Raw genomic sequence first — 20,739 nt, forward strand, 5'->3', positions numbered from 1 at the left:
CGCACAGCGCATGCGCCGTCGGACTACGCCTGCGCGGCCGCGGGAAGATGGCGGCGCCGTGAGCGGCGAGGTGCTGCCCGGTGTCCCTCCAGCATGAGGAACCTGCGGCTGCTACGGACCGGCGGGCGCCGCCCTGCCGCCCCCCTGGGCACCCCGCAGTGCTTCTGCCTCAGCGCCGAGCCCGGCAGGGTTCTCGTGGGCTCCCAGCACGGCGTTCTGGAACTGGGCCCCGCTGGGGCCTCGGTGAGAGCCGCCGGGCGCACCGGCATCCGCGGCCTCTTGTCGCTGTCGCGCTCGGGCCAGGGCTGTGGCTTTGGGGGAGGGAGGGTGCCGGTGCCTTCGGCTCTCGCGCATCGCTGGTTCGGCCGGCCCGCAAAGGTGGAATAAAGTGTCTGGGCCTCCGGCAGCGGGGGTGCCGCCGGGAGCTGGTTTGTGCGCGGGTCGCACTTTGCAGCGGCGTTTCCTGAGCCTCAGAGCCTCTTGCTGCTCCTTGCCACCGCTTACTGCTCGCTCAGGGTGCCTTGCAAGCTGTCTGTGGGGCTGCACTGAGGCTTAAGTGATTTGCTGTGCTTTCAAAGCACTGAAGAGGGTGGTTGTATTTAACACAGGTTGTTTATGCTTAGTCTTAAGCACGATTACAGAATGGGGTTGGAAGGGACCTCTGAAGATCATCTAGTCCAACCCACCTGCTAAAGCAGCTTCACCAGAGCTGATTGCACAGAAATGCGTCCAGGCACGTTTTTTATATCTCTTGGAAAGGAGACTCCACAGCCTCTTTGGGCAGCTTGTTCCAGTGTTCTGTCACCCTGAAAGTGAAGAAGTTTCTCCTCATATTCAGATGGAACCTCCTGTGCTTCAGCCTGTGCCCATTGCCCCATATCCTATCACTGAATACCACTGAAAGGAGTCTGGTCCCATCCTCTTGACACCCACCCTTGAGATACTTACCAACACTGATGAGATCCTCTCTCAACTTCTCTTCTCCAGGCTGAGCAGACCCAGCTCTCTCAGTCTCTTGTCATAAGAAAGATGCTCAAGACCCCTAGTCATTTTCACAGCCCTCCACTGGACTCCTTCCAGTAATTTTTATGCAATGTCCGTGACACCTTAAAAGTATAGGGACACTTTAAGCAGCCACCCAGCTTAATGTTGACACTATGTGGAGAAGTAGGAAAAGGGGGTTGAAAGGTGATTAGCAAGAGAAATTAGAAGTTGTAGTATCACCATTTATTATTTGTTCCTTCATATGAGTTTTCTCATTGACGGTCTAACACTTTCTACATAAGAGAACCTTCAAAGTTCCCTGTGGATAAGTGAAAATAAGTACTTGCACATTGGCACCATTCACATACTTCTGTTGTGTAACGTTCTGTGTAATTGCAGTAGGATGAAATGTACCCATTGATGTTATTCTGTCAGTTCTGCAAAAATCCCAGTGAGGTGATATGTGTTTAATAAGTATTTCTCCTCTCTATGTCAAGGTGACAAGAGAAGTTTCCTTGACTGCGGAGGGTTTCATGCCTGAGGATGGAAGCGGCTGCATTGTGGGTATGGAAGATCTTCCAGAGCAGGAGTGTGTGTGTATTGCTACAGCAGCTGGAGACATTCTACTGTGCAATCTCAGCACAAAGCAGGTAACATCACAGGAAATACACAACAATACTGAGAGATTTCAAAGGAAAGATTGACTCTGTTTTAATTTCTTCAAGGGGCAGTTGTATTTTTATTACATACTGAGCTGTGGTTAGTCTTCCTTTTGTGGGCAGATGAGCTGATTTTTGTGGGAGCCTTGAGCAAGGTTGAGGACAGAATGTACACTCCGTAAAAGAGCCGGAATTGGAATGGTGGCTTGACTGTCCACAGCCCTAGTCCTGTGTGTTGGTCAGGGGGCTGTTGGCACACACCCCACAGGACAGTCTTACAGAAATAGTATATTGCTGCGACTAGGTACAGAATAAAGGAATCCATTCATAACCAGCAGTGTAGCTATCTTTCTATTCTTAGCAGTCAATACAGAGCACCATGCTGACATGACTTAACTGAATAGAGGAGAAAGTGTTGTGTGTTGTTATAGAGAACATTTGGAATAAAAAAAGCCCTAGAAAACACCAAGGGGGAACCAAAACATCTGAACTGAGTAAACATGGCAGGAGCCGAGATACTTGTTTTCTGTTCCATCCTCAGTGTCAGATTTGTACAATCTTCAGCAAGACACTTAAACACTGCAGCAGCACCCTCTGAAATCTGCATCAGCTCCTGCAATACCAGCCCAACAGGGCAGGTGTAGGTAGCCATGAGGTGACAGTAGTCTGTGTGGGTTAGCTGTGAGATTGTGGTGATTTGCAGCTTACCTGTTTTGGTTCTTGTTTAGGTGTGTCCCATATTGCAGCTTAAAGCATGTCTTAAGTGAATAGAGACTAATAAAAGATGTGATACAAGAGACTTTTCTTGCACTGATTTATGGGTTGAACTTGAGGTTTAACTTCACATCGTTTTTTTCAGGGCTTTTTGGCTTAATTTCTCAATCTTAAAGTTGTGTTCTTTTGGTGCAGTCTGGGCACCAGGATAGAAGTCTTGAAGATTACTTGTTCTGAAACCTTTTGCATGTGGGTGATTGTTACTCTACCCACCAGTGCCCAGTCCCACTTTGTTTACCTGAATAGATTGTGACACCTGAGCTTAATTCCTTGAATGGCATCACCTTGCTGTTTATCACAGTTGTTTCATGCCTTTTGCGAAGGAGAGTAACAATTCATGAGGAAAGTTGTCTGCCCACCGCTATTGCATATATCACAGAATCACAGAATGTTAAGGATTGGAAGGGACCTCAAAGGATCATCTAGTCCAGTCCCCCTGCTGGAGCAGAAACACCCAAATGAGGCTACGCAGGAATGTGTCCAGGCAGGGTTTGAATGTCTCCAGAGTAGGAGACTCCACAACCTCCCTGGGCAGCCTGTTCCAGTGCTCTGTTACCCTCACTGAGAAGAAGTTTCTTCTCAAACTTAAGTGGAAACTCTTGTGTTCAAGTTTGAACCCATTAGCCCTTGTCCTACCATTGGTTGTCACCGAGAAGAGCCTGGCTCCATCCTCGTGACACTCACCCTTTATATATTTGTAAACATTAATAAGGTGACCCCTTAGTCTCCTCCAGGCTAAAGAGCCCCAGCTCCATCAGCCTTTCCTCATAAGGGAGATGTTCCACTCCCTTAATCACCTTTGTTGCCCTGCACTGGACTCTCTCCAGCAGTTCTCTGTCCTTCTTGAACTGACAGGGATATATCATATATACTCATGATGGCCCAGTAAAACTGGCCCAGTTTTTCATAAACTTTGAAGTTAGTGCAGCTATATACAATTGTCTGGTTCAGCATGCACAAGCTGATTAGAGTTTTGATGGATGTAGTGTCCCTTAACTGCACATTGGAATTCTCTAGCTAAGAACCATTATATCTGGGTTCTGTGATTTCAGTATGTTTACCAATGTAACCACAGACCCAATCACTCAGTATTAACACTGTACATGCTGATGTAAGAATGAGAGTTGCAGAATAAAGCTCATAGTAAAACTGTGTGTGGTAGAAAATGCTAATCTCTAGGTTGTCTGGGGTCTCCTACATAAATATTCTGCAACCATCTTTGGCTAGAAATGTTTTTTTCGTTTTATTCAACACAAAGGGTAAAGTAAGACTTGTGACTTTTCTAAGTAGGAGAGGATTTACCTGCCTTGATGAGTCATGGCTGTTGTGCTGGGATGATGCAGCACTGGTGTTCCTACACTTCTGTGATCTTATTTTGGTCTTGCAGGTGGAATGTGTTGGAAGCGTGGACAGCGGGTTGAGTACCATGAGCTGGAGTCCTGACCAAGAGCTTGTTTTGCTTGCAACAGGTATCAAAAACAGTCTGTAAGCTTTCTGCCTTTAGGAGTGAAACCCACTGTGGTGAAAATACAAAACACAGTTATGTTTAAGATAGAAGAAACAAAATACAAAGTTATGAAACTGGGACTAAAAGACAGGAAAAACCCACCTGATCCTATATAAACGAGATTTCATTTCATGATCCATGAGGTGCTTTGTGATCCAAGCGGAAACTATTCAGGCCCCAAAAGCTGAGTTTTATTGAATGGTTAGTCTCTCAGATCATGAAATACATTTGATATTGCCTCTAAACCACAGAGACTCCTGCTTTATATCTGTATTGTTTCTTAGTAACAAAAACTGTTGTCCTTTGGTAGGAAATGCATGTGTCACAGTCTCAACTTAGCTACAGATGTGTCTCAGCTAGAAAATAAAGTTAATGTCAAGTAAAACAAAATCACAAAATGTTTGAGGTTGAAAGGGAACTTTGGAGATGACCTATTCCAGCCCCCTGGCTCAAAACAGGTTACCCGGAGGAAGTTGCTGGGAGCCATGCCCAGCCAGTTTTTGGCTAGCTTCAAAGATGGAGACCCCATAACCTCTGTAGGCACCCCAATTCCTGTTTGTGACCCCCCTCACAGTAAAAAATTTCTTACATTTTAATGGAAATTTCTTTATTTTAGTTTGTGCCCACTACCTCTTGTGCTGTCACTCTGCACTGCTAACACTCTGGCTCTGTCTTCTTTACTGTACCCCACTTCCCACATAAGATACTTAAACACACTGAAGAGATTCCCCTCAGCCTCTTCTCATGTGACATTCTCAAACTAAGTCCAAACAACTGTGCTAGCTACAAAGAATAAAGTTTTATAACTGCATGAGGAAAATTAACTTGGTTACAGTCAAGTTAACACACTGTTGTTGAGCTTTATGAGGTTCTTGACAGCCCATCTAACCTACACAACAAGGTCCCGGTGAACACCAGCACAACCCTCTGTTGTACCTGCTACTTCTCCCAGTTTTGCATCATGTACAATTTTGCTGAGGGTCCCATCTTCCAGGTCCTTAATGAAGATGTTAAACATTGGCCCTAGTGTCTGGAGGCACACAACTGGTGACTGACCTCAAGCTGGACTTTTTGCAACTGATAGCAAGCTTTTGAGCTCAGCAGTTCAGCTGGTATTCAGTCCACTTCACTGTCCTTTTATCTGTCCCTTCACTCCTGAGTTTGTCTATGATGATGCTATGGGAGACAGTGTCAAGCTTTTTAGGGTCAAGATAAATGACATCCACTAGTTTCTCATATCAGCAAGTTAGTTATCTCACTGTAAAAGGCTATTAGGATGGTCAGGCATGATTTCCCCTTCATAAATCCATGCTCCAGATCACCTTCTTGTTCCTCATATCTCAAGAGAAAATGTTTGAGAGTGCCAGTTACTTATTTTGAAGGTGGAAAGAATTTTTTAAGCTAAGGGCAGGACCGTGTTTTTGAAGAGAGACTTGAAAGTCTTCTGTTACAGTTTGAGATGATCTGCTTTGAAGTATGTGTTATCTTTATTGCTCCATATTGCCATTAGAAATATTTCTGTAATCAAGTCCATGACAGAAAAATGGGACAACATAAGAGAACACTGAGTTTTTATTTGCTGGAGATACCATTACTAGTACTGTATTTAATATCTACCCTGCAGGTCAGCAAACACTCATCATGATGACAAGGGATTTTGAACCAATTACTGAGAAGCAAATCCACCAGGATGAGTTTGGGGAAGGTGAGTGAAGCACTGAAATTAAGTTGTTCAAAGTGATGTAAATGGTGTGTTATAAGTGTGCAGAATGTAAAGAAATGGAGCTGAGCAGTTACTGGCTCCAAGGAGACATTTCAAACTCTCATGCTGCTGTGCAGCTGAAGGGGAACACCAGTATTTTACTTTTCAGCATAAATTAAAGTAAGTTCTCTGTACCACAGGACTTTCTGGGCTATATAAATTTCCTGTGGATTTTTAGAATTAAATGTTGATGGAAAGTGTGAGTGGCTTGGAGCTGTGGTTGTGTTTACCACACAGTGCATAGTAGTGCTGTAGATCTACCACTGTAATGATTATTTCTTCTTCAGGGAAGTTTGTTGCTCTTGGCTGGGGTAAAAAGGAGACGCAGTTCCATGGATCAGAGGGAAAACAGGCAGCACATCGCAAACAGACGGTATTATACTAGTTCTTTTATGTTAGACACGTACTGTCTCTGGGAAAACATGTAAAGAGAGCTTCTGTTATTCCTGTGGTGCCAGTTTGCCACCACCTTTTTAGTAGTTGTCTTCATAGGCTTCTGTTTATTTCTGTTGTTATCTCAAATCCAGCATTTTTATCCTCCTCCTAGTTCAAGACAGCAGCTGGGACTACTTAAGACTGTTCATACAGAGCTCAAAGCAAGAAGATTTGCAAGCACTAATGTTTGCAGAAGGAAAGCCACCCTTGAATCGGCATTATAGGTTTTGCTGAATCTGTGCTATATAATGAAGTGTTAATATTACCAAGATAAGTAGTTTGTCTGAGAGGAGCAGAAATAACAATAGTTGGAGCTCCCAGAATGCAAGAATAGGGTTTGGGCTTCTGAGCATCACCAGTCATGTGGGGCAGCTCCCTGTGCCTGTGCACTTTACCTCTTTGCTTCTTTGTCTGAGACTTATGTGTTTGGGTCTTGTTTTCACTGCTTTTTATTTGGTGAGATGTCAGGTATATAAAACCACTCCACTGCTGGATTTTTCTTTTTAAATTTCAAAATTAAAACTGTCCTGCTGAAACCTGGCAGGGTGGGGAGCAGAGCCATGAAATGTGGCCTGGTCCAGCTTTACCGTCAGGACAGACAGGACGAGGCTTGACTGTGTTAGGAAAATGTGCCTACTTTGACAAAGCTAAACCTTTGAACAGCTGCCTCTGTGTGTATTCCATTGGGATTTTTTTTCCTGTTTTGTTCTGTGAAGAACCTGTTTGCCTGGAACAACATTACTTCTCGTCCCAGCTTCTGTCTCCCATGCAGACTGCCTGGATGGCATGCTTCTCTTGCCTTTCTCCTCCCAAGGGCCTGTGACACCAGGCATCATTTGTGAACAAACCCTGATTCACCACGGTTTAGGCACAGCTGATCTGTGAGCAGAGACCTTGATGCAGGGGAAGGATAGCATGTGATCATGTGAACAGACAATCACATGCATTTGCAGGAAGAACAGATTGAATTTACAGACAGTTTTAATTCTAGTATTTCCTTAAATAACATTCTGAGTAATGAATTTTTAACTTTGCATTGATTTCATGCCAAGGCTCTTGAAAGAGCTTGGTTAGCAGTTCAGTCTGGTTAGACAAAGACAGCAGTTGCCTTCCCAAGCTTTGATGCAACTTTCTTATGTATGACTTTAGGAAGTGTCACCTGCTTCAGCTTGGGATGACGGCAAGCCTCGGGTGACATGGAGAGGAGATGGACAGTTTGTTGCAGTGAGTGTCATCTGTCCAGAGACAGGTATGGGACCAAGCTTCTTTGAAATACCAACATGTGTAAGAGGCTTTTTAAGCAGAATCTAAGCAAGGACTGGCTGATGTTGATGGTCTCTCAGCCACTTAAAGCAAGGTTGAGTTGAGATAGTTAATTACTCTCTTCTCTGTTTTGATGTTTTCAGAGGCATTTTTTAGACATGATCTTTTGAACTCTTCATTTGCAGTTTGGTTTTCAGTCCAGTGAGAAGCCAGGAGAGGTTACGACTGAGTGGTTACTATCTGAACTGCTTCTTTCACCAGCGTTAAATCACTGCTCAACCTCTGTCAATCTCTGATGGACTTGCAGTGCCAAATGGATGAATCTGTTTTGGTTGCCATACCTGCTTGACCTTGCACACTTTTGTTTAAATACAGGTGATACTTTTCCCTAGGTTTTGCCCTAAAGCCAAAGAGGCGATGAGCACATACATTTCTTGTAAGACTGTAATTTGTGTATTCCTTGATAAATATTACTGAGCAGTTTAAATGTATTGATCAATATATTGAACTTCACCAAACTGCACTGCTTTTCTACTAGTTTGGTCTTGTACTGTCAGTACTTCAGATTAGGGAGGATCTTGCATTTATAAGAGGATTTTAACATTTCTAAGGTGAAAGTTGGAGAGGTAAATGGCTATGACTGAGCAGCATTAGACTGAAATCCTACTCAGTTACTATGGGAGAACTGCTTGAGACAGAGTAAGTTCTTACCCCTTGAAGTATACAAGAGAAATCTAATTTTTATTCATGTGTATCAAAAATTGCTATGCTACTCTCATGGAACTAGAAAAGTCTCTTCCCAGTGCTTTCTTACACCTTTGTCTCATTGCTGTCTCAACTTGTAGGTGCTCGGAAGGTCCGAGTGTGGAACAGAGAGCTTGTGCTGCAGTCAACAAGTGAACCTATCTCGGGATTAGAACAAGCACTATCCTGGAAGTGAGTAACAAAGCAGTCTGCGTGCTGGCAGCAGCAGAGTGTTGCTTTTTATTCCCTGGTCACAGTCCTTGATCAGCATCAATTTCATTTCTCCCGTGTTTTTTATTGTTCTCAAAACTTGAAGAAAGCTTCCTTCTGATCCATCAGGAGGAAGAGTAGCCCTTTAAACCCTAAAAAGCCTAGTATCTGCATTATGTGTGGGAAGAAGGGATAGATTCTTTACACAGTCTCAATGTCAAATGTTTTTGTACTGAAGTGAATAAATAGGAATATTACAGAGTCCGCTTGCCAGTGCTGACATTTACTTGCTCACCTGAAGATGTCATAAGCTCTCTAAAATGTCTGTTCTGGACCTGTGACTTTGTCTGAACAGTGCTGAGAAAACACGTCCTCTACTGCCCCTTTCTTCATGTCTCTGAAGAAAATGTGAGATGGTTGGTGTTTAAAATGACAGCTAGTGATTATGTGAGCAACCACTTTTCATTTGGCTCTTTTTTAAGGCCCTCTGGAAACCTGATAGCATCCACACAAGAAAAGCCCAACAGACATGATGTGGTTTTCTTGGAGAAGAATGGACTTCTTCACGGGGAATTCACCCTCCCATTCCAGAAGGGGCAGGTCAAAGTAAGTGCTGTGTCTGGGCTTCTTTGATTCGAGTGTAATGGAGAACAGGACTAGATCTTTTCCAGATTCTAGAAGGAAGTTTCTAACTTACCTGTTAGTGCTGGTCCTATTGGAAAAAATGACCTGAAAGAGAACAATGAAGAAGCCTGTGGAGAAGATGTAGTGCCCTCTGCATACCTGTAGTACAGAGACAGGTACATGGGGATTGTAGCCTGCAGGTACTTCTGGCCCCTGTATACTTTCTACAAGGCAGATGCTTCAAAAATGCTCTTCAGGATGTCAGCTGTTGCAAGAGTGAGGTGAAATATTCACATTATGCCAAAAAAAAGCGAGAAGCTACTGCTAGGATGTTAGTGCAGCTTTTGCCTTTGGATGCCAAGAGGTCTTTTGGCAGATGCTTCCTCAGCACCAAGGAAAGCAAAGAGAACACTGCTATAATGTTTGTGGTTGTGTTGCGTCTTGAGCTGTGTGGAACGTCTGTGACAGGTTCTGCTTCAGGGTGCTTTGCTCCAGCTGTCATAAGCTTTGCAGTACCTGAGGGCTATGTTCATATTTTAACCCATTCACCTTATATTGTTGAAAATAAGGAGCAACTCATGGTCTTGCAAACCAATTGGGACCATACCCACTCTATGCAGAAGCAGCAATATCAGTAAGAGCTGTGCTTGTTTCTGCAGGTTAATGAACTGCTTTGGAATGCAGATTCTACGATCCTGGCTATATGGCTGGAAGACCTGAAGGTGGAAAATTCCAACCCAAACAGTTATGGTGAGAGTGATATGTGAGGCTCTCGCTCTGTGGTTAGCAGTGGGTATTTCTCTGCAAGTTAGGAGACACTGGGGTGGCTTACCTACAGCTTTGAAAGCCTTGTGCAGGTCAGGAAGAACTGGTAGTTCAACCTCAGCTCAAAGCATCTTCCAGGCTTGCTGTAACTGGAAGTGGTATTAATGGAATGCTAAAGGTGTGAACCCTTCATAAAATGTGGGTGCCTTCTCACAAGGTGAACTCGAAGAATTCTAGGATTGACGCTTTAGCGCAAAGTCTTTTTTCAAGTTTTCTTGTCCTGGGTGTTGCATGACACAGCTCATGGGCTAACAGTTAGGACTATTATTTTCATTTATCTTAACCCACCCTAGAAGAGCAGTGGTGATGGAAAGGTTTCAAGATGGGTCTCAAGAAGTAGTCTGTGGTAACCATTTGTTTTTCAACAGTTCAACTGTGGACCACAGGGAACTATCACTGGTACCTGAAGCAAAGTCTACATTTTGGTAGACTGGAGGAAAATCGGTTGGTGTCACTGCTGTGGGATGGAGAGCACCCATATAGACTGCATGTACTCTGCCAGGGTTGGCATTACCTGTCGTATGACTGGCATTGGACCACCGACTGTGGGATAGGGGACAATAGCCAACACATGGCAAATGTGGCTGTCATAGATGGAGGTAAGCAGTGGGACTGCTTTGCAGCTTTAGAGTCACAAGAGATGGCATAGGCTTTTGTATGCAGACTGGATGGGATTATGGTAGTTTTTCTGTTGGCTGCTGTTTCTACAAAGCTGTTAGTGAGAGGGACCATGTAATTGATGGAAGCTTCAGCAGTGGTTCAATGGAGTTAGCTGTTAAATGGCACAGAAACTGTATTTTCCTGTAACATTGTTCCTACTTTCAGTAATGTCACAGGGGAGTAATTTAGGGTTCTGCTTGCTGCACAACAATGTTTAGATTTCTTAAAGAGAAGTGTGACTTAAAAGAGTTTGGCAACGAGTTCACTCTTTTATTTACTGCATGGGGGAAAATATGCCAAGCCGAAGGCTGCTTACCTTCTCTCCAAGAGCCTGATACTCATTCACAAAGCAAACTTTCAGGCGTCTTGCCTCCCTGATAACTGTTCACTCTGGAGTCTGTATCCTGGAGTTCCAGAGGCGAACTTACAGGCAAGGCCTGTATCTGTCACAGTGCAAATTGTCAGGATTCTTCTCTCCCTGATAACTGTTTCCTCTGGAGTCTGTATTTTAGAATTCCAGTAGCAAACTTTCAGGTGAGGCCTGATAATCGTATACATAGCAGACTTTCAGGAGACAAAATTCTGAGGGAAAAAAAAAAACTAGTGGAGTAGAATAGCAGGAGGGCTGACTCAAGCTGGATACCTGTGCAGAGGCCCAACCAGAACATAGGAAACCATAGCCTTTTATTTCTTTACAAACCATGCATACCATGATTCAGTCCAATAGCAATATTTCACTTTGATATCTTCTTGCTTCTCCTTGGATCTTCTTCTCTGATTCCATGTGGGCCTTTGTTTGTTCAGTCGTAGACATTGTTTATGGTCCATAGCCTTGCAGATCCTGTTTTGTCTGAATAAATCTTTTATTCTCAGCGAAGTGCAAAATAGGCCTTGCCTTGCAAGTGTTCAGTGTAGTTTGTAGTTACTTTTGGTAAATATGAACAGAACTTTACAGCTTAAAATTTTAGCAAATCCAGGTTACCAAGTAACATGAAGCAAAGAGTACATTAAAAATCATACAGCCTTATATCTCTAAATAGTTATATTTAGTGTGCGTCAACTTAAGCCAAATTATTAATATTAAACTTAAATTGGGCTCATCCACTGACCTGGGAGTAATTAAACCATTGCCATACAGCTCACTTATTTAGCAGGGAGAGCTCAAAGTGGGCTCATCCAGGCTGTCGTGTTTATAGAATAATGTGGTTGACTTGTAGTCAAATTGCATACAGTAGGAAAAATATGGACAAGTTACTGGCATTCAGCATGCCGTTCGGCTTCCTTGTGCATCTCCTGGAAGGAGTTCTTGGCCTGACTGTGGCTCAGGCCTTTCCCTTCTCTGAAGCCTGGACCAAACTGCTGCTGGTTTGGCTGGGGGGATGTCAAATGCATACACCACACCTAACAAGAGCCTCACTAACTTTGGGTCTAGGTTACATCTTGTGATTTTTCTTCTCTTTTCTTCTATAGATAAAGTGCTTGTCACTGCGTTCCAGCATGCTGTGGTGCCTCCGCCCATGTGTACCTATGAGCTTCAGCTCCAACAGGCAGTTAATCAAGTTGCATTTCACACAGATCCCAAATGTAGTGGAGACATGGCTGTCCTGGGTGCTGATAACAAGATCTCTTTGTACAGATATGGTAAGAGTGTGTTGCACGGTCCTGTTGAAGGAAAAACTTTGTCCCTGAGAGCAGTACCCTGAGGGATTAGCAGGGTGATGGTTGCTCAAGCCTTTGGTAGTCAGGAGTGAGATAATCTAGTTCATCTGTGATTTCAAGCTCAGTTCTCCAGTCTTCAGTAGTCTGGGCAGTACAGAGGCATTTTGATGGTGGATTGGCTTTGTGAGAAGGCAATGTTCAGCACTTGGCTGTGTGCTTATGTTGATAATATCTCCCTGCCTAGCTTTCACTTCAGTAGACTGCAGCAAGTGGTCTTTTGTGTGGTCCTTTCTGATAACATATTGCTGATTGGCACTGGAAATGTCTGGGAGTAGCTGCCTAGGGTCTGTTTGAGGCACCCAGCTCTTGCCAAAGCCGTCTTGTATACAGTGTAATATTCAATGTACTGTGAAACAAGAGACTGTTGCTGATGTCTATGAGTTTTGTACTGTGGCATTATGAGGCACCTGTGTTCCTCAGAGTGAGTGTTATAGAGGATTAGGTGTTGGCTGTACACATAGGGGTGGTACTTCCTGACTTTTATAATAGTTTCCTGTAGCATTTACTTTTTGATGAGAACGAAGATGGAAGGGGCTCTGTTGGCAAGATCTCTAAACTCTGCTTTGTTCTGTGTTTGCTAGGACAGAGCACAGTGAATGACGCTACTGTAAAGTTTGGAGCTGTGGGTGGAAATGGATTTAAAGCAGCTGTGGAAACACCATACCTGGATAAAACTTACAGGTAATATTAAACTAGTACAGCTTGTAGCAGGGAGAAAAGGGAAGTGCCTGGCTGCATGTTTTAGAGGTCACAGCTGCGACCACTTGTCTCAAGATTTTGACGATGTTGTCAGATTATATGGTTTAATAGTGCTGACACTGTGGCTGCAACTAGTGCCAAGGACTGGGCAACACAGTGGGCAGTTTATCTTGAGAAGTGCCATTGACTGACATCTTGATCTAGTGGGAGCAGTGATTATCTGTGACAGCACTGAGATAGCCTTTCCTGTGCCTGGTGCTCTTGGCATTGTGGTGCTGTCCTGCTCCCAGAACCCAAGGAATGGTTGTGCAGTGTCCATGGCACACTGAGCAACAGAGCTGCTTGTTGGCAGGGACAATGACAAGATAAAAAAAACCTCACACCCTGCTCTTCATTTGTTCCTATACACAGTTGGCGTGGGAGCAGTACTGCCTAGGGAAAACAAATGGGGCTCCCTGGATCTCATCCCTCATCTCTATCCCAGCCTGTGGCAGGATTCATGCTGAGTGCCTGTGTGTACACCAGAGCCATCCTAGCCATGCTGTGTGTCTGAACAGACAGGCTGTGCCTTGGAAGACCTTCGCCTCTCCAGTGAGGTGGCCTGTTGAAATCAGGTTCTGTTTGCTTCCCTGTCTCTCTTATTTTGTGACAGAGTTGATGTGAGCAGTGACAACAATGAAGTGATGAATCCTCTGGGGCTCCGATTTCTCACCTGGCTGCCAGATGACAGCTTCCTCGTGGTTGGTCAGGGTCAGCATGCTGCTCTGTCTGTCCTTCACCATCTGACTGCAGTGCCTCATGTAGCTGGAGCTGAAGAAGAGCGCCTGACTTTACGGTACTAGAGATCTGTTGGTTGTGGGTGAAGTCTGAGAGCACCTCTGGACAGTGCCTAGAAGGAATTCTGTCGCTCAGTAGACGTGCAGCCTGGAGGCTGTTTATTGCAGAATTCACACTCTTCCTGCAGGAGAACCAAACAGCTCATGAAGCTGCATACTGGTCAGCACTTGCCTGGAGTCCTAATGCCTAAACACAGCCTGACAAGAGGGTGTCAGTACAGGATAGCTCTGTTCCTTTGTCTGAATTCCAGGTCCTCAGGTGGGGAGGAGACTGAATTTCTTCCATTCTATGTTTTGCCAGCCAACCATTATCAAGGTCCAGAAGGGGATTGGAAGCCCTTGTTACTCCTGTCCTCCTCCTCACCTGCTGGCCTTTGTGGGGTCAGCTGAACTAAAACCAGATCACAAAAGGAAGGCACCTGGGGTACAGAAATCTACTTCCCAAAGGGATCTTAAGAGTTGCTTTCTGCAACACTCACACAGCAAAGATAGGCTGATTTGCATATGGACTGTAGATTAGAACAAAAGTGTGGGGTCTACAGAATACTGTGACTATGCAGACAGTGACTAGCAGGTGGGCAAAGGCCTCTTGGCTGGAGTTGCTGGTGCTCTGTGTTGCCAACTTCAGCTGGCATAGGTGTGAAAAGACTGCAGAAGATCCTTACATGAAGAAGGTATTTGTCCATGTTGGAGATGTGCACCCTTCCATCTGGCCACAAATGCAGGATCTAGATGTTAAATGTACCTCTCCTGTGACTGATGGTTTGTATTTTCTCTGTCTTGCTCCAGGTTGTCTGTGCCTGTAGATGGAGAAGTGATCAGCCTGTTCTGCAGCCCAGTGACCAAAACTGTAGCTCTGCAACTGGCTGATAGACAGATCCTGAAATACCTCTGGGGTAAGCTGGACCCTATTAAAGTACCTGGTCTGAAGTGTAGTTACTGTTAAACCTCAGAAGGTTTAATGAGATTATTTCACTTTCAGGGTCATGGGTGACTCTAGCCGGTAGTTGGTTCTGCCTTTCATGCCTCCTCTGCTCCCAGAAACGGGCCCAACTTAGTGATTTGTGTCAGAAAGGAGTTAATGTTGAGAGCGATAGTTCAGACTTCATGATTTGAAAAGAAGATGACTGGTTTGGTGATTTCGGAAGGACTGACTGACTGCCACGTCCTTCACACTTTTCTATTCTTCCACAGTGGCATAAAAGTGCTGCCAAGCCCCTAGAAGTTACCACCTTCTTTTCTGCTGTGTCCTGGACTTTTGTGTCAGCATTCCTCCTCTTTGTCAGTTAGTATGGCTTATTACCAGCTCTAGTTTTCTTGAGATATATGTCATGTGGTTGTAATGTCTGAATCTTTGACTGTAAAGCGGTTTGATCTTCTTTTTTTCTTCAGAGGCTCCTACTCCAGTCCTTGAGCCTTGGCGGACTAGCAGTGGTGCTGCTGTTCGGTTCCCCTACCCTTGTGTGCAGACTTCCATCACAAGGATCAATGGTGAAGTAAGTGAGACTGTGAGCAGAACTCAGTTGTTCTCTTGTGTCAAATGTGTCCGTGTTCTTCTGCCCAGTGTCCAATGATACTTCTGAACAGCATTCTTCATAAGGCCCTATGCAGAACCGAAAGTATATCTTTCCTTGTCTTCAAGAGAGTTTTTGATGGCTTGTAGTTAACACCCAATCTCCCCATTCTATGAATTCAATTAATAATGTTGAAAAGTGAGAAATTTCAGATTTAAAATTTCCAGCAGTCACTGCCCTGCTTTTCTTGAAAACAGCATTTTGCTCTCTTTTATCTGAACTTACCCTATTAGCAAATATGGCTGCACCAAGTTACTGCAGATCTCCTGCTACTGGTGCTTCCTGTTGGTAATGGTTTCTTGACAGTTACAACAGCTTAAGGAATGACTAGCTATTTTGCTGGTGGTTTCAGGGTTTCTTTCCTTCAGCATGCATCCAGGTGAATGCTGTATATAGTTGATTTGCTCTGGTCTGTACTAGTGCTTTTCCTCTGGTATTTTGGACCAAATGCTGCTGAATAAAAAGCTCAATTATCTGGCATGGTTTCTGCTTCCGTTTTGTTATTGTGCAGTTTTGGTTACAGAGTAGACTAGGCTGGGTTTCTAGACAGAAATGTTTAAATATACTTAAGTAAGCCATCCTGGTACAGAAGTTGTATGACTTCCTGTCCAGCTTCTTTGAGTAATTCACGTGAGGTACACAGTACCTAGTTGTAAGGTGCTTCAATCCAGTGATAGTGAGCATTGTGAAACACTGGAGGTTGTTACACTGATAGCTTATACTTTTAATGCTTTTTATTTACAGGAGGTGATCTTGGGCCTGACAGATCGATGCCGGTTTTTTGTTAATGATATTGAGGTACCAAAGTTATTGCCCCTCATTGCATCCCATTTTTCTCTGCCAAAGGCAGCTTTCCTGTTGCACTCTATACAGCTATAAACGTAATCATTTTTCTACAGGTCGCTTCCAACATCACCTCATTTGCAACATACAATGAGTTTTTGTTGGTTACAACCAACTCCCACACCTGTCAGTGCTTCTGCTTGAAGAACGTATCAGTGCAAGGTAAATGCCAACTCTGGCTGCCTGCTGCTGCCTATTGTCTTGGAACCACAAGATGTTCCCATTTTTCACATTAAAACCTGCTGTATTTGGGTCACTCAGGGCAACTGCTTAAGAGATGGAGGAAGGGAGCTGCTTTCAAAAAGCTGTCAGAGAACAAGGAGCACAGGGAACTGACTTAGTGTATCACATGCTCCTCTCAGGGGACAGGATGTGTCCCTTCACTGTTTTCAACAGCTTAGCCCTGTGTTTTCTCCCTCCCCTCTCTGTCCAAAGAAAAGAAAGGGCTGTGTGCTCTTTAAGGGTGTGTGTCAGAGAAAGGATCCCAGTAGAAAAAGGTCCTGGTGGCAACTGGCTATGAGGGGTGTGAGGACCTGGGAGAGGCAACCTGTTGGTCCGTTGCAGCTGACGGTGTTCCTCTCATCTGCTCTGTTGAGCTCTGTGCTCCTGTTGTACAGAAGACATTTCTCTACTTGGTGTACAGGAGTGCTTAGCACTGAGAGATCCTCTTTCTGTCTGGAACCCTTGAAGATCACTGATCTATCGTTGACTGAGTTGGTCCAGTACGACCTTGCAGGGCCACATAGGAGAGCCTGCCTGGGGCACTGTGCGGTGGTGTGCCATGTGTGCTGATAAATATGCTGTTTTCAGCCCTTCAGGCTGGCCTGAGCAGTGCTGCACCCAACAGTGAGACCCTGCGCAAGGTGGAGCGAGGTTCGCGTATCATCACCATTGTGCCCCAGGACACAAAGGTTGTTCTGCAGGTCAGTGCTCGACCTGTGTCTGCTGATACCTGCTATCGGGATGTAGGAGGACAGTATCAGTGGTAGCTGGTCAACCTGCAAACGTTGTGTGCAGCATTACAAAGCTGCTGCCCTGTACTGCTGCAGCACAGTGCCTCACAAATCTCCAGCTACCTGGCTGAATATGAAGGGATTTTGAACATGCCTGTTGGAGTTAGGTTCAGCACAGGCAGCTGGGTATGTACAGAACTGGGAAGGACTGACCAACTGCCTAATTACTGAGGTAGTGTAGTTCCATGTCTTGTGGCCTCTCACAGTAAATCTCAGACCCACCTCTTAGTACCTCCTATATTTGCTAGTAGTCCTCCCTTAGCTTTGGCACTAAAAGTGTTGAGCTCAACTTTCAGAACCAGCATCGGTTCACAGAATGGAGAAGGGTGTCATTTGAAAGTCACCTCTGGAGGTGTGTAGCCCAGCATCCTCCTCAAAACAGATATAACCTGCAAACCTGATCAGGTTGCTCTGGGTTTTACCTGGTTGAGTCCAACCTCCTGAGGAAAGAATGTTTCTGAGCTGAGAGAATTTTCAGATATTTTTCCACAGTTATTGGAGTTACTTGTCCTTCGAAGTGAACAAATAGCCCATGCACCTGCATGCAGCAGACAGGCCAAGAAAATTGGCCAGTCCTTCACTTTGCCTTCAACGTAGGTAAAGTAAATACAAATAAATAATCATCTGGATCTTGTGATATAGATGCCAAGAGGAAACCTGGAGACAGTTCACCACCGAGCTCTGGTTCTTGCTCAGATTCGGAAGTGGCTCGACAGGTAAATTATACTGGTGTATTCTGGTATTCCCTCCCCCAGTCTGAGCTGTTAGAGGCTGGCTGCCTTTGATTTTATTATGCTAGAGAAAGGAGGGAGGCTAAGCTCAAGGGAATTGACTTAATTAGTGGGAATGATACTGTTTCTGGGGCTACCAGCTAGAAGTCCAGCTTTCAGCAGTCCCAGGTGCCTCTCACTTCAACACTGAAGGACTTTAACGTGTGCTGAGGCTGTGTGGGTGGAGAAATCTTCATCTGCTCCAGTCTTTAGACATCTTGATCGCTTCATGGTGAAGCTTGGTGTTTTTCATGTTTTATTTAATTGATTTACATTGAAGTTTTCTGAAACAGAAGTTGGTCCGTTAGATTAAAATGTAGTTCTCTGTTTTAGGAGGAAAAAATAATGCCAGGCATGTGTTGTTTCTTCAGCTTGGCATGCTAGTCTGTTCCACTGCAGAGGCTGGCAGTGAACATTGCCTTGCACATTTTTTCTGAAAGGCATTTTGCATGGCTTATTGCCTAGGCTATTCCCTTCCCAGGGAGTCTGTGCTTACTTCTAGTCAGTCACCTTTATTTGCAGATATTGTACTTACTGATTATGTAAACTATCCCATTTGACTCATTCCTCCAGGCTTATGTTCAGGGAAGCATTTCAGTGTATGAGGAAGCTGCGAATCAATCTCAATCTTCTCTATGACCACAATCCTAAGGCAAGTATGCCCAGTTCTGTTGTGTTGTTTTCCATACCCATCTAGCCTGGAATCCATCAACATTGAACAGTGAGCCCAAAATGGTAGGTGGTGCTGTCAGTTCTGATTTCAGCAGGAGTGGCTGTTCTGCATAGCTGCATCCTCATGCAAGCAGATGGGATTTAGTATTTCCTACATCTTCTACATTCAGAGAAGGTCTTTTAATTTGTTCTTGCAGTTAGTGTACTTACTCAGAATAACAGTAATAACATTCTTGTTCGTTTCAGGTATTTCTGGAAAACACAGAAACCTTTATCAGGCAAATAGATTCTGTGAACTATATCAACTTGTTTTTCACAGAACTGAAGTGAGTACAATTCTGCAAGTGGAAGCATGCATGTAATCAGTGGTGCTATGTTACTCTGTCAAAATATTGGCAGCTTTTTAATATGGGTGTGAGGAGTCAGTCAGAAGTCTGGCATGTTGGGTCATGAAGCCAGGTCAATGGAGGAGTTTGCTTTAGTCAATGAGGACTGAGTTAGGGAGCAATTAATAGTCTGGACATCCATAAATCCATGGGTCCAGATGGGATGCATCTGCGAGTGCTGAGGGAGCTGGCTGAAGTCATTACTGGACTGCTCTCCATCATCTTTGCCAAGTCTTGGGAAACGGGAGAGGTGCCCGAGGATTGGAGGAAAGCCGGTGTCACTCCAGTCTTCAAAAGGGGCAAGAAGGAGGACCCCAGGTAATTATAGACCGGTCAGCCTCACCTCTGTCCCTGGGAAAGTAATGAAACAGCTTATCCTTGGTGCCATCTCAAGGCATGTCAAGGATAAGAGGGTTATTAGGGGCAGTCAGCATGGCTTTACCAAGGGTAAGTCATGCTTGACCAGCCTCAGAGCCATTTATGAGAATGTAACAAGGTAGATGGATGATGGCAGAGCAGTGGATGTGGTCTACCTTGACTTCAGTAAAGCCTTTGACACAGTCTCCCACAGCATCCTCACAGCTAAATTGAGGAGGTGTGGTCTAGACAATAGAGTAGTGAGGTGGGTTGCAAACTGGCTTAAGGAGAGAAGCCAGAGAGTGGTAGTCAATGGTGTGGAGTCCAGTTGGAGGCCAGTATCTAGTGGAGTGCCTCAGGGGTCAGTACTGGGGCCAATATTATTCAATATATTCATTAACGATTTGGACGAGGGAATTGAGTGCACTATCAGCAAGTTTGCTGATGACACTAAGCTGGGAGGAGTGGCTGACACACCAGAAGGCTGTGCTGCCATCCAGCGGGACCTGGACAGGCTGGAGAGTTGGGTGGGGAATAACCTGATAAAATTTAACAAGGGCAAGTGTAGAGTCTTGCATCTGGGCAGGAACAACCCCAGGTTCCAGTATAGGTTGGGAAATAACATATTAGAGAGCAGTGTAGGGGAAAGGGACCTGGGGGTCCTGGTGGACAACAGGATGACCATGAGCCAGCACTGTGCCCTTGTGGCCAGGAAGGCCAATGGCATCCTGGGGTGTATTAGAATGGGGGTGGTTAGTAGATCAAGAGAGGTCCTCCTTCCCCTCTACTCCGCCCTGGTGATACCCCATCTAGAATATTGTGTCCAGTTCTGGGCCCCTCAGTTCAAGAAGGACAGGGAACTGCTGGAGAGGGTCAAGCGTAGGGCAACAAAGATGATTAAGGGAGAGGAGCATCTCCCATATGAGGAAAGGCTGCGGGAGCTGGGTCTCTTTAGTTTGGAGAAGAGGAGACTGAGGGGTGACCTTATTAATGTTTATAAATATATAAAGGGTGAGTGCCACAAGGATGGAGCCAGGCTCTTCTCGGTGGCAAACAGTGATAGGACAAGGGGTAATGGGATCAAGCTGGAACACAAGAGGTTCCACTTAAATTTGAGAAAGAACTTCTTCTCAGTGAGGGTGACAGAGCACTGGAACAGGCTGCCCAGGGAGGTTGTGGAGTTTCCTTCCCTGGAAGGAAAAACTTCAAAACCTTCAAAACCTGCCTGGACATGTTCCTGTGCGACCTCACCTAGGCGTTCCTGCTCCAGCAGGGGGATTGAACTAGATGATCTTTTGAGATCACTTCCAATCCCAGACATACTGTGATACTGTGATAAAGACTCAAGTGAGCTCAATAGTTTCAGGGACAGTCAGTGTGTCTTTTTGTGAACTCCAGCTTGCAGGCAGCCATTAGATTTTAC

General features: G+C 44.8%; 1 protein-coding gene across 2 annotated transcripts in view; it reads left to right on the forward strand.

The window, feature by feature from the left end:
- The first annotated feature begins 24 nt into the window (after nucleotides 1-24).
- Nucleotides 25-20,739, forward strand: part of ELP1 (elongator acetyltransferase complex subunit 1) — a 43,701-nt gene continuing 22,986 nt past the window's right edge. For both annotated transcript variants that reach the window (XM_071802078.1, XM_065861741.2), the window contains exons 1-21: nucleotides 25-243; nucleotides 1,482-1,634; nucleotides 3,805-3,886; nucleotides 5,549-5,629; nucleotides 5,974-6,059; nucleotides 7,271-7,370; nucleotides 8,230-8,320; nucleotides 8,821-8,944; nucleotides 9,622-9,712; nucleotides 10,156-10,386; nucleotides 11,918-12,088; nucleotides 12,748-12,847; nucleotides 13,518-13,700; nucleotides 14,491-14,597; nucleotides 15,094-15,197; nucleotides 16,020-16,073; nucleotides 16,175-16,280; nucleotides 16,929-17,041; nucleotides 17,774-17,847; nucleotides 18,475-18,553; nucleotides 18,820-18,899. In XM_071802078.1, the coding sequence (XP_071658179.1) occupies nucleotides 94-243; nucleotides 1,482-1,634; nucleotides 3,805-3,886; nucleotides 5,549-5,629; nucleotides 5,974-6,059; nucleotides 7,271-7,370; nucleotides 8,230-8,320; nucleotides 8,821-8,944; nucleotides 9,622-9,712; nucleotides 10,156-10,386; nucleotides 11,918-12,088; nucleotides 12,748-12,847; nucleotides 13,518-13,700; nucleotides 14,491-14,597; nucleotides 15,094-15,197; nucleotides 16,020-16,073; nucleotides 16,175-16,280; nucleotides 16,929-17,041; nucleotides 17,774-17,847; nucleotides 18,475-18,553; nucleotides 18,820-18,899 (2,360 nt within the window). In that variant the 5' untranslated portion in view covers nucleotides 25-93. The remainder of the gene's footprint in view (nucleotides 244-1,481; nucleotides 1,635-3,804; nucleotides 3,887-5,548; nucleotides 5,630-5,973; nucleotides 6,060-7,270; nucleotides 7,371-8,229; nucleotides 8,321-8,820; nucleotides 8,945-9,621; nucleotides 9,713-10,155; nucleotides 10,387-11,917; nucleotides 12,089-12,747; nucleotides 12,848-13,517; nucleotides 13,701-14,490; nucleotides 14,598-15,093; nucleotides 15,198-16,019; nucleotides 16,074-16,174; nucleotides 16,281-16,928; nucleotides 17,042-17,773; nucleotides 17,848-18,474; nucleotides 18,554-18,819; nucleotides 18,900-20,739) is intronic.

The sequence above is a fragment of the Patagioenas fasciata genome, chromosome Z (genome assembly GCF_037038585.1).
Source record: "Patagioenas fasciata isolate bPatFas1 chromosome Z, bPatFas1.hap1, whole genome shotgun sequence".
Classification (NCBI taxonomy): Eukaryota; Metazoa; Chordata; class Aves; order Columbiformes; family Columbidae; genus Patagioenas; species Patagioenas fasciata.